Source organism: Coregonus clupeaformis, chromosome 29 (assembly GCF_020615455.1).
Source record: "Coregonus clupeaformis isolate EN_2021a chromosome 29, ASM2061545v1, whole genome shotgun sequence".
Taxonomy (NCBI): domain Eukaryota; kingdom Metazoa; phylum Chordata; class Actinopteri; order Salmoniformes; family Salmonidae; genus Coregonus; species Coregonus clupeaformis.
In genome coordinates, this window is record NC_059220.1 from 5,831,880 (window position 1) to 5,845,721 (window position 13,842).

The 13,842-nt window shown below is 43.3% G+C and overlaps 1 protein-coding gene across 2 annotated transcripts in view; it reads right to left on the minus strand.

Annotated features, from left to right (window-relative positions):
• The window catches only part of LOC121548180 (nuclear receptor ROR-alpha A), a 13,333-nt gene extending 2,268 nt beyond the window's left edge, over positions 1–11,065 (minus strand). Inside the window, exons 1-6 of one of the 2 annotated variants that reach the window (XM_045209077.1) lie at positions 10,959–11,065; positions 9,859–10,173; positions 6,403–6,524; positions 5,280–5,412; positions 648–755; positions 1–75 (exon numbers count right to left, since the gene is read on the minus strand). The exon at positions 1–75 is cut by the window's left edge and continues 36 nt beyond it. In XM_045209077.1, the coding sequence (XP_045065012.1) occupies positions 1–75; positions 648–755; positions 5,280–5,412; positions 6,403–6,524; positions 9,859–10,173; positions 10,959–10,971 (766 nt within the window). In that variant the 5' untranslated portion in view covers positions 10,972–11,065. Of the gene's footprint in view, positions 76–647; positions 756–5,279; positions 5,413–6,402; positions 6,525–9,750; positions 10,174–10,958 lie in introns of both variants that reach the window. The other variant, XM_045209078.1, reaches the window with a different exon arrangement.
• Positions 11,066–13,842: the final 2,777 nt, after the last annotated feature.

The window sequence follows — 13,842 nt, forward strand, 5'->3', positions numbered from 1 at the left end:
TCTCATCCTCAGAGAGATGCATGACGCACATACTCTTCCCAAACTCAAAGACTAACCGGATCAGATCATCACAACCTGTCAGACAGACAGAGAGACAGGAGAAGTTATGTGGGTCAGATCATCACAACCTGTCAGACAGAGAGACAGGAGAAGTTATGTGGGTCAGATCATCACAACCTGTCAGACAGACAGAGAGACAGGAGAAGTTATGTGGGTCAGATCATCACAACCTGTCAGACAGACAGAGAGACAGGAGAAGTTATGTGGGTCAGATCATCACAACCTGTCAGACAGACAGAGAGACAGGAGAAGTTATGTGGGTCAGATCATCACAACCTGTCAGACAGACAGACAGAGAGACAGGAGAAGTTATGTGGGTCAGATCATCACAACAGCATAGGACACAGAGCAGGATATCAGGATCCGAACAGACGTCACCTGACCTGCATTGCTTTGGAGTACAGTCAGTCTAATCATATCTCATCATATCCTAGTGGCCCAGCCATTCAGTCAGAGGTAGTCAAAAAGAGTCCCTAATAATAACAAACAACTTCATCTCCAATTAAATCTATGGTTCTGAAACTGCTGAACCTCAACAACAGATCCAAGGGGATAGAAGTGTTCTGCTGGGTTGTATTCTGATTTACCTAATGCTTTGAAGACATCGGTCCCGGCGTATTTCCCATCAAAGTAGACGGTGCTGTTCTGAGAGTCAAAGGCACGACACATCCTGATGAACACCACCTCAAGAGACCCTGAGGAGAGACAACATAACTTAACCATCACTACAGGTCAGAGACAACATAACATAACCATCACTACAGGTCAGAGAGACAACATAACATAACCATCACTACAGGTCAGAGAGACAACATAATAATATAATAATATAATATGCCATTTAGCAGACGCTTTTATCCAAAGCGACTTACAGTCGTGCGTGCATACATTTTTGTGTATGGGTGGTCCCGGGGATCGAACCCGCTACCTTGGCGTTACAAGCGCCGTGCTCTACCAGCTGAGCTACAGAGGACCACAACATAACATAACCATCACTACAGGTCAGAGAGACAACATAACATAACCATCACTACAGGTCAGAGAGACAACATAACATAACCATCACTACAGGTCAGAGAGACAACATAACATAACCATCACTACAGGTCAGAGAGACAACATAACATAACCATCACTACAGGTCAGAGAGACAACATAACATAACCATCACTACAGGTCAGAGACAACATAACATAACCATCACTGCAGGTCAGAGAGACAACATAACATAACCATCACTATAGGTCAGAGACAACATAACATAACCATCACTACAGGTCAGAGAAACAACATAACATAACCATCACTATAGGTCAGAGACAACATAACATAACCATCACTACAGGTCAGAGAGACAACATAACACAACCATCACTACAGGTCAGAGAGACAACATAACCATCACTACAGGTCAGAGACAACATAACATAACCATAACTACAGGTCAGAGACAACATAACATAACCATCACTACAGGTCAGAGACAACATAACATAACCATCACTCCAGGTCAGAGAGACAACATAACATAACCATCACTACAGGGCAGAGACAACATAACATAACCATCACTACAGGTCAGAGACAACATAACATAACCATCACTACAGGTCAGAGAGACAACATAACATAACCATCACTACAGGTCAGAGACAACATAACATAACCATCACTACAGGTCAGAGAGACAACATAACATAACCATCACTACAGGTCAGAGAGACAACATAACATAACCATCACTACAGGTCAGAGAGACAACATAACATAACTATCACTACAGGTCAGAGAGACAACATAACCATCACTACAAGTCAGAGACAACATAACATAACCATAACTACAGGTCAGAGACAACATAACTTAACCATCACTACAGGTCAGAGACAACATAACATAACCATCACTACAGGTCAGAGACAACATAACATAACCATCACTACAGGTCAGAGAGACAACATAACATAACCATCACTACAGGTCAGAGAGACAACATAACATAACCATCACTACAGGTCAGAGAGACAACATAACATAACCATCACTACAGGTCAGAGAGACAACATAACATAACCATCACTACAGGTCAGAGAGACAACATAACATAACCATCACTACAGGTCAGAGAGACAACATAACATAACCATCACTATAGGTCAGAGACAACATAACAAAACCATCACTACAGGTCAGAGAGACAACATATCATAACCATCACTACAGGTCAGAGAGACAACATAACATAACCATCACTACAGGTCAGAGAGACAACATAACATAACCATCACTACAGGTCAAGAGACAACATAACATAACCATCACTACAGGTCAGAGAGACAACATAACATAACCATCACTACAGGTCAGAGAGACAACATAACATAACCATCACTACAGGTCAGAGAGACAACATAACATAACCATCACTACAGGTCAGAGAGACAACATAACATAACCATCACTACAGGTCAGAGAGACAACATAACATAACCATCACTGCAGGTCAGAGAGACAACATAACATAACCATCACTACAGGTCAGAGACAACATAACATAACCATCACTACAGGTCAGAGAGAAACAACATAACATAACCATCACTACAGGTCAGAAGACAACATAACATAACCATCACTACAGGTCAGAGAGACAACATAACACAACCATCACTACAGGTCAGAGAGACAACATAACCATCACTACAGGTCAGAGACAACATAACATAACCATAACTACAGGTCAGAGACAACATAACATAACCATCACTACAGGTCAGAGACAACATAACATAACCATCACTCCAGGTCAGAGAGACAACATAACATAACCATCACTACAGGGCAGAGACAACATAACATAACCATCACTACAGGTCAGAGACAACATAACATAACCATCACTACAGGTCAGAGAGACAACATAACATAACCATCACTACAGGTCAGAGACAACATAACATAACCATCACTACAGGTCAGAGAGACAACATAACATAAACCATCACTACAGGTCAGAGAGACAACATAACATAACCATCACTACAGGTCAGAGAGACAACATAACATAACTATCACTACAGGTCAGAGAGACAACATAACCATCACTACAAGTCAGAGACAACATAACATAACCATAACTACAGGTCAGAGACAACATAACTTAACCATCACTACAGGTCAGAGACAACATAACATAACCATCACTACAGGTCAGAGAGACAACATAACATAACCATCACTACAGGTCAGAGAGACAACATAACATAACCATCACTACAGGTCAGAGAGACAACATAACATAACCATCACTACAGGTCAGAGAGACAACATAACATAACCATCACTACAGGTCAGAGAGACAACATAACATAACCATCACTACAGGTCAGAGAGACAACATAACATAACCATCACTACAGGTCAGAGAGACAACATAACATAACCATCACTACAGGTCAGAGAGACAACATAACATAACCATCACTACAGGTCAGAGAGACAACATAACATAACCATCACTACAGGTCAGAGAGACAACATAACATAACCATCACTACAGGTCAGAGAGACAACATAACATAACCATCACTACAGGTCAGAGAGACAACATAACATAACCATCACTACAGGTCAGAGAGACAACATAACATAACCATCACTACAGGTCAGAGACAACATAACATAACCATCACTACAGGTCAGAGACAACATAACATAACCATCACTACAGGTCAGAGAGACAACATAACATAACCATCACTACAGGTCAGAGACAACATAACATAACCATCACTACAGGTCAGAGACAACATAACATAACCATCACTACAGGTCAGAGACAACATAACATAACCATCACTACAGGTCAGAGAGACAACATAACATAACCATCACTACAGGTCAGAGAGACAACATAACATAACCATCACTACAGGTCAGAGAGACAACATAACATAACCATCACTACAGGTCAGAGACAACATAACATAACCATCACTACAGGTCAGAGAGACAACAACATAACATAACCATCACTACAGGTCAGAGAGACAACATAACATAACCATCACTACAGGTCAGAGAGACAACATAACATAACCATCACTACAGGTCAGAGAGACAACATAACATAACCATCACTACAGGTCAGAGACAACATAACATAACCATCACTACAGGTCAGAGAGACAACATAACATAACCATCACTACAGGTCAGAGAGACAACATAACATAACCATCACTACAGGTCAGAGAGACAACCTAACATAACCATCACTACAGAGAGACAACATAACATAACCATCACTACAGGTCAGAGACAACATAACATAACCATCACTACAGGTCAGAGACAACATAACATAACCATCACTACAGGTCAGAGAGACAACATAACATAACCATCACTCCAGGTCAGAGAGACAACATAACATAACCATCACTACAGGTCAGAGAGACAACATAACATAACCATCACTACAGGTCAGAGAGACAACATAACATAACCATCACTACAGGTCAGAGAGACAACATAACATAACCATCACTACAGGTCAGAGAGACAACATAACATAACCATCACTACAGGTCAGAGAGACAACATAACATAACCATCACTACAGGTCAGAGAGACAACATAACATAACCATCACTACAGTTCAGAGAGACAACATAACATAACCATCACTACAGGTCAGAGAGACAACATAACATAACCATCACTACTGGTCAGAGAGACAACATAACATAACCATCACTCCAGGTCAGAGAGACAACATAACATAACCATCACTACAGGTCAGAGACAACATAACATAACCATCACTACAGGTCAGAGAGACAACATAACATAACCATCACTACAGGTCAGAGAGACAACATAACATAACCATCACTACAGGTCAGAGAGACAACATAACATAACCATCACTACAGGTCAGAGAGACAACATAACATAACCATCACTCCAGGTCAGAGACAACATAACCATCACTACAGGTCAGAGACAACATAACATAACCATCACTACAGGTCAGAGAGACAACCTCAGCATTACTTTATGTTGTAAAGACAACACAATATCAACACAACAGGTTGGAGAGACAACAGCATGTCCTTGTGTAACCAAAGCACCTTTCTTATAGAAGTAGACAGTACATAGATTTGGGGTTGATTATCATGCGTTGTCATTATTAGATGTTCCATCATTTTGTCTACCTGCTTTGAGCAGCACTATCTGGTCGTTCTGACAGAGCTCCATGAAGCCGTCGATGCGTTTGGCGAACTCCACCACGTACTGGATGGCCTCTGTTATCTTGATGGCACACAGCTGCCACATCACCTCCTCCGGCTGACATCAACAACAACAACAATGTTAAAAGGGGGATAATTGTTGATGCCAGTAACAGAGAGAGAGAGAGAGAGAGAGAGAGAGAGAGAGAGAGAGAGAGAGAGAGAGAGAGAGAGAGAGAGAGAGAGAGAGAGAGAGAGAGAGAGAGAGAGAGAGAGAGGGTGACAAAGGCCTATGATGTGTGAGAGAACAACAGGAAGGAGAGGGAGGAGAGGAGAACAACAGGAAGGAGGGAGGAGAGGAGAACAACAGGAAGGAGGGAGGAGAGGAGAACAACAGGAAGGAGGGAGGAGAGGAGAACAACAGGAAGGAGGGAGGAGAGGAGAACAACAGGAAGGAGGGAGGAGAGGAGAGAGAGAAAAAGAAAGACTGTAGACGATAGTGTACTAGGTAGTGTGCTAGAGGTAGTGTACTAGAGGTAGTGTACTATGTAGTGTACTAGAGGTAGTGTACTAGAGGTAGTGTACTATGTAGTGTACTAGAGGTAGTGTACTAGGTAGTGTACTAGAGGTAGTGTACTAGGTAGTGTACTAGTGGTAGTGTACTAGGTAGTGTACTAGTGGTAGTGTACTAGAGGTAGTGTACTAGGTAGTGTACTAGGTAGTTTACTAGAGGTAGTGTACTAGTGGTAGTGTACTAGAGGTAGTGTACTAGTGGTATTGTACTAGTGGTAGTGTACTAGTGGTAGTGTACTAGAGGTAGTGTACTATGTAGTGTACTATGTAGTGTACTAGAGGTAGTGTACTAGAGGTAGTGTACTAGGTAGTGTACTAGAGGTAGTGTACTAGAGGTAGTGTACTAGGTAGAGTGTAGTGTACTAAGTAGTGTACTAGGTAGTGTACTAGGTAGTGTGTAGTGTACTAGGTAGTGTACTATGTAGTGTACTAGAGGTAGTGTACTAGAGGTAGTGTACTAGAGGTAGTGTACTAGGTAGTGTTTAGTGTACTAAGTAGTGTACTAGGTAGTGTACTAGGTAGTGTGTATTATTACCTTTGTCTGGTAGGTATCTATCTCTTCCTGGAAGAAGGCCTGCCAGGTCATGTTCTGTAGCTCCTCCCTCAAGTACTGACACGTATCCTGGTGGGACTTGGAGATGTTCTGGCCCAGGTGTTCTACAGGATAGAGCAACAGGACAACGTCAAGAGCTGGACCAGAACTGGTCAAGTACAACTTCAAGAGCTGGACCAGAACTGGTCATGTACAACGTCAAGAGCTGGACCAGAACTGGTCAAGTACAACGTCAAGAGCTGGACCAGAACTGGTCATGTACAACGTCAAGAGCTGGACCAGAACTGGTCAAGTACAACTACAAGAGCTGGATTGACCACAGTGGTACCCTTTTCACATTATGGTACCGACCCGAACCAAACTGGATGGATATTTTATTTTCACATTATGGTGCCGACCCGAACCAAACTGGATGGGTATTTCTTTTTTTACATTATGGTACCGACCCCAACCAAACTGGATGGATATTTTATTTTCACATTATGGTGCCGACCCGAACCAAACTGGATGGGTATTTATTTTTTTACATTATGGTACCGACCCGAACCAAACTGGATGGATATTTTATTTTCACATGATGGTACCGACCCGAACCAAATTGGATGGATATTTTATTTTCACATTATGGTGCCGACCCAAACCAAACTGGATGGATTTTTTTATTTTTACATTGTTCTTTCCAGCACAGTTGCACTTGGCTTGTCTCTGCCCAGTAGGGTGAAAAGGGTTGAATATGGGTCAGTGTTTAGGCAGAGCTCACATCTGTGACACACAGCAACATTGTTTCAATAAAGGGATATTTTTCCAACCCTACTGTTCTGCTATTCTATACTGTTACTGATGGTGGTGGTTGATCAACACTTACCATGACCCAGACAGGTCAGGTTGCTATTCTGGCATGACCCAGACAGGTCAGGTTGCTATTCTGGCATGACCCAGACAGTATTGAACTATTCTGGCATGACCCAGACAGGTCAGGTTGCTATTCTGGCATGACCCAGACAGTATTGAACTAGTCTGGCATGACCCAGACAGTATTTTACTATTCTGGCATGACCCAGACAATATTGAACTATTCTGGCATGACCCAGACAGCATTTAACTATTCTGGCATGACCCAGACATTTTTTTGCTATTCTGGCATGACCCAGACAGTATTTTGCTATTCTGGCATGACCCAGACAGCATTGAACTATTCTGGCATTACCCAGACAGCATTTAACTATTCTGGCAAGACCCAGACAGTATTGAACTATTCTGGCATGACCCAGACAGTATTTTGCTATTCTGGCATGACCCAGACAGCATTGAACTATTCTGGCATTACCCAGACAGCATTTAACTATTCTGGCAAGACCCAGACAGTATTGAACTATTCTGGCATGACCCAGACAGTATTTTGCTATTCTGGCATGACCCAGACAGTATTGAACTATTCTGGCATGACACAGACAGTATTGAACTATTCTGGCATGACCCAGACAGCATTTAACTATTCTGGCATGACCCAGACAGTATTGAACTATTCTGGCATGACCCAGACAGTATTGAACTATTCTGGCATGACCCAGACAGTATTTTGCTATTCTGGCATGACCCAGACAGTATTGAACTATTCTGGCATGACACAGACAGTATTGAACTATTCTGGCATGACCCAGACAGCATTTAACTATTCTGGCATGACCCAGACAGTATTTAACTATTCTGGCATGACCCAGACACATTTAACTATTCTGGCATGACCCAGACAGGTCAGGTTGCTATTCTGGCATGACCCAGACAGTATTTTGCTATGCTGGCATGACCCAGATAATATTGAACTATTCTGGCATGACCCAGACAGCATTTAACTATTCTGGCAAGACCCAGACAGTAGTGAAGTATTCTGGCATGACCCAGACAGTATTGCATTATTCTGGCATGACCCAGACAGGTCAGGTTGCCATTCTGGCATGACCTAGACAGTATTGAACTATTCTGGCATGACCCAGACAGTATTGAACTAGTCTGGCATGACCCAGACAGTATTTTGCTATTCTGGCATGACCCAGACAGTATTGAACTATTCTGGCATGACACAGACAGTATTTAACTATTCTGGCATGACCCAGACAGTATTTTACTATTCTGGCATGACCCAGACAGCATTTAACTATTCTGGCATGACCCAGACAGCATTTAACTATTCTGGCATGGCCCAGACAGGTCAGGTTGCCATTCTGGCATGACCTAGACAGTATTGAACTATTCTGGCATGACCCAGACAGTATTGAACTAGTCTGGCATGACCCAGACAGTATTTTGCTATTCTGGCATGACCCAGACAGTATTTTGCTATTCTGGCATGACCCAGACAGTATTTTGCTATTCTGGCATGACCCAGACAGTATTTTGCTATTCTGGCATGACCCAGACAGTATTTTGCTATTCTGGCATGACCCAGACAGTATTTTACTATTCTGGCATGACCCAGACAGTATTTTACTATTCTGGCATGACCCAGACAGTATTTTGCTATTCTGGCATGACCCAGACAGTATTTTGCTATTCTGTTAACTATGTTGGTGCTGGATGATCTACAATAGAGAATACTACATATGTTCATACACTAATTTAACTTAAAACAAAGGGCCATATTTCCTACAGGAAAGGGAAAGAGAATATCATAATGATAAACGCTTTTGTTAAAAGAAGAAAATCACTTCCTGAGAGCTCAAGGGAGAGTAAATAACTGATTTCCCTGTACATGTGCCCCTCTGGTTCCCAATAGGAGCTAATTAACACAATACTAATTAACCAGACAATGTTCTAATGAGCTCTGAAGATGAGTTTGCAGCCTCCTGCTATTTTAAACCACCTTTGGTGTTGTTTTGCCCCAGGGTTGGCTCTCATCTCTGTTCTTCCCATCCGTTTTCTTTCTTTACCTATATATCCCTCTCTCTCTCTTCTCTGTTCTTTCCCTCTTTACCCCTCCCTCCCTCCCTGTCTCCCTCCCTGTCTCCCTCCCTTTCTCCTCCCCTCCTCCCTCCCTCCACTAACCCAGCCATGGACCAGGTAGGAGACGTCTCTCCCTTTCCCTCCATATCCCTCTCTCCACCTCTTCCCCCCCTCCACCCTCCCTCCCTCCCTCCCTCCCTCCCTCCCTCTCCCTCTCTCCACTCACCTAACTCAGCCATAGAGACTGTGGGAGACGTCTCTCCCTTTCCCTCCATATCCCTCTCTCCACCTCTTCCCCCCTCCACCCTCCCTCCCTCCCTCCCTCCCTCCCTCCCTCCCTCCCTCCCTCCCTCCCACCCTCCCTCCCTCCCTCCCCCTCTCTCCACTCACCTAGCTCAGCCATAGAGACTGTGGGAGACGTCTCTCCGTTGGTGAGGGAACAGTAGGGGAAAAAACCCTGGTTGGAACCATAATCACACAGAGGCTCCGGTTTTATACCGTTAATATCCAGACCAGACTGATCGGGAGACGGCTGAATATCCAGGTAGAACCCCACCACTCCTCCTGAGTCAGAGCCCCCCTTGGAGGCTGGGCAGTTGCCCCCCTCAGGACTGTGTTCCTCCATGTACCCTCCCAGGTCTTCGTGGAGGTCGGTGAGGCCGTAGGGGGGAGAGAGGGGCACGGCCTCCCCCGGGTTCTGGGGGTTGAGGTGGGGGTGGTGGTCTCTCTGCTGGGCCTGCTGTAGACGGTGCTTCTGGACCTCAGCATACAGGCTGTCTCTCTGCTTCTTGGACATACGGCCAAACTTCACCGCTGTGCACATGGAGAGACATTGATAAAGGGTTATTTAACTGAACGATAGTGTGCGATAACTTGACCTCTCTGAGGAGGTAGATGAAGACGTATGAAGTGGACTCATAATCCAATGTGTGTGTCGGTGTCTGTGTGTGTCGGTGTCTGTGTGTGTCGGTGTCTGTGTGCATGCATTCATTTGTACAGTATGACTATACATCAGGGTTAATTCCACAAATTCAATTTTTATTGAATTCTCTCTCCCTGTAAATTCAATTTATTTCTATTCAAATTCCAAGTCAGTCTTTGAATTCAGAGATAATTAAATTCCTCTCAATTCCAATATTAGGTAAATTCCAAGAATTCAATTCCCAATTCAATATTATCCACAACAATTCCACAAATTTCAATTTGAATTCAATTCCCTCAGGCTTTCGGGCTGATCATGCCACTGTTTAGACAGCCTAGCTATACTGGAAATATAGAAATACATGTTTAAATGATTTCAAACAAATCCTGCAGTCAATGTTTGATACTATGTGCATTAATTCCATTAACTGGGAAATGTAAACATACTGAATTCTAATTAAATTTGATTACAAAGATTACATGTTTTACAATTCCAATTCAATTCCAATTCAGAAAATCCAAACAGTGTAATTCCAATTCAATTCCAATTCCATAACATGAAGACCGTTGACATTTGAATTGAATTCATCATAAATTCTTCACTTCATGAGTGAATTCAAGAATTGAAATGGGATTTCAAATGAAATTGGAATTGCCCCCAACCCTGCTATACATACCGTCCCGTGACATGCCTACGGTCAGGCATTTCTGCAGTCTACAGTGTTGGCAGCGGTTTCTGCTGGTCCTGTCAATCAAACAGTTCTTCTGACGAGGGCAGGAGTACCCTGCATTACTCTGCTGGCTCCTCCTGAAGAAACCCTGGAGGGAGGGAGAGAGGGAGGGAGGGAGGGAGGGAGGGAGGGAGAGGGAGGGAGGGAGGGAGGGAGGGAGGGAGGGAGGGAGGGAGGGAGGGAGGGAGGGAGGGAAGGAGGGAGGGAGGGAGGGAGGGAGGGAGAAAAAGAGAGTCAAACAATAGTTAAAAATGCCCTCAGCTAAGGTTGAGGTTAGTGTTGTCAAAAGAGATGGCTATAGTGTTGTCAAAAGAGATGGCTATAGTGCTGTCAAAAGAGATGGCTATAGTGTTGTCAAAAGAGATGGCTATAGTGCTGTCAAAAGAGATGGCTATAGTGTTGTCAAAAGAGATGGCTATAGTGCTGTCAAAAGAGATGGCTATAGTGTTGTTAAAAGAGATGGCTATAGTGCTGTCAAAAGAGACGGCCATAGTGCTGTCAAAAGAGATGGCTTAAGAGATGGTACAATAAATGTCCTGACACCACAGACAAGTAACACTTAGCCTAATCTTATATCAATCAAATATTATGTGAAATCCCTCCAGCGGATCATTTAAAGACCCAGATCTACAGTTCCACACAGATGTCTTCATAAGCTGTTCATTTACTGTTTAATGACTAGACATCAGACACCATCTGCCTCAGTGCTGTTCTCTCTTCTCCACCAATACAGTCTGATTCATGATCTACTCTAGACTCCTGTTCTTACTACAAAACACATTAAATGCCTCTCTGCCTCAGTTAATTAGCAGTAATGAGAGAGAGAGAGAGAGAGAGAGAGAGAGAGAGAGAGAGAGAGAGAGAGAGAGAGAGAGAGAGAGAGAGAGAGAGAGAGAGAGAGAGGGGGGGAGAGGGGGAGAGAGAGACAGAGAGAGAGAGAGACTGAAGGCCAGTTTGAGATAGAGCCTGGTTTTGCGGCTGAGGGGAGACCGTTTCCCCAGGACAGGCGATAAGGGTTGTCAGTTGAACAGCCACCATGCTTCTACATCTGCATTGCTTGCTGTTTGGGGTTTTAGGCTGGGTTTCTGTATAGCACTTTGTGACATCTGCTGATGTAAAAAGGTCTTTGTAAATACATTTGATTGAATAATAATCACTGTTTTACTGAGAGGAGAGGGATGAGATTACCGAACGATGTAAAAGAGAGAGAGCTAAGTGGAAACAGTTTCAAGATGTGAAACATCCCAATATAGATAGTAATTACAGTAGAATGAAAGTAGGGTTGAAAATGACTTAACACAACTCAATGTAGTTTCTTAGTTTCACTTTGTGTAAAGCAACCTTGCCAAATTTCCTAAGATTTTTTATTTATTTTTTGCTTGAATGGAGGTGGTTAAAAATAGTATTATAGTTTCCCCCATTCTCAATGGAAGTACAGTGGGGGAAAAAAGTATTTAGTCAGCCACCAATTGTGCAAGTTCTCCCACTTAAAAAGATGAGAGAGGCCTGTAATTTTCATCATTAGGTACACGTCAACTATGACAGACAAAATGAGAAAAAAAAATCCAGAAAATCACATTGTAGGATTTTTTATGAATTTATTTGCAATTTATGGTGGAAAAGAAGTATTTGGTCAATAACAAAAGTTTCTCAATACTTTGTTATATACCCTTTGTTGGCAATGACACAGGTCAAACGTTTTCTGTAAGTCTTCACAAGGGTTTCACACACTGTTGCTGGTATTTTGGCCCATTCCTCCATGCAGATCTCCTCTAGAGCAGTGATGTTTTGGGGCTGTCGCTGGGCAACACGGACTTTCAACTCCCTCCAAAGATTTTCTATGGGGTTGAGATCTGGAGACTGGCTAGGCCACTCCAGGACATTGAAATGCTTCTTACGAAGCCACTCCTTCGTTGCCCGGGTGGTGTGTTTGGGATCATTGTCATGCTGAAAGACCCAGCCACGTTTCATCTTCAATTCCCTTGCTGATGGAAGGAGGTTTTCACTAAAAATCTCACCATACATGGCCCCATTCATTCTTTCCTTTACACGGATCAGTCGTCCTGGTCCCTTTGCAGAAAAACAGCCCCAAAGCATGATGTTTCCACCCCCATGCTTCACAGTAGGTATGGTGTTCTTTGGATGCAACTCAGCATTCTTTGTCCTCCAAACACGACGAGTTGAGTTTTTACCAAAAAGTTCTATTTTGGTTTCATCTGACCATATGACATTCTCCCAATCCTCTTCTGGATCATCCAAATGCACTCTAGCAAACTTCAGACGGGCCTGGACATGTACTGGCTTAAGCAGGGGGACACGTCTGGCACTGCAGAATTTGAGTCCCTGGCGGCGTAGTGTGTTACTGATGGTAGGCTTTGTTACTTTGGTCCCACCTCTCTGCAGGTCATTCACTAGGTCCCCCCGTGTGGTTCTGGGATTTTTGTTCACCGTTCTTGTGATCATTTTGACCCCACGGGGTGAGATCTTGCGTGAAGCCCCAGATCGAGGGAGATTATCAGTGGTCTTTTATGTATTCCATTTCCTAATAATTGCTCCCACAGTTGATTTCTTCAAACCAAGCTGCTTACCTATTGCAGATTCAGTCTTCCCAGCCTGGTGCAGGTCTACAATTTTGTTTCTGGTGTCCTTTGACAGCTCTTTGGTCTTGGCCATAGTGGAGTTTGGAGTGTGACTGTTTGAGGTTGTGGACAGGTGTCTTTTATACTGATAACAAGTTCAAACAGGTGCCATTAATACAGGTAACGAGTGGAGGACAGAGGAGCCTCTTAAATAAGAAGTTACAGGTCTGTGAGAGCCAGAAATCTTGCTT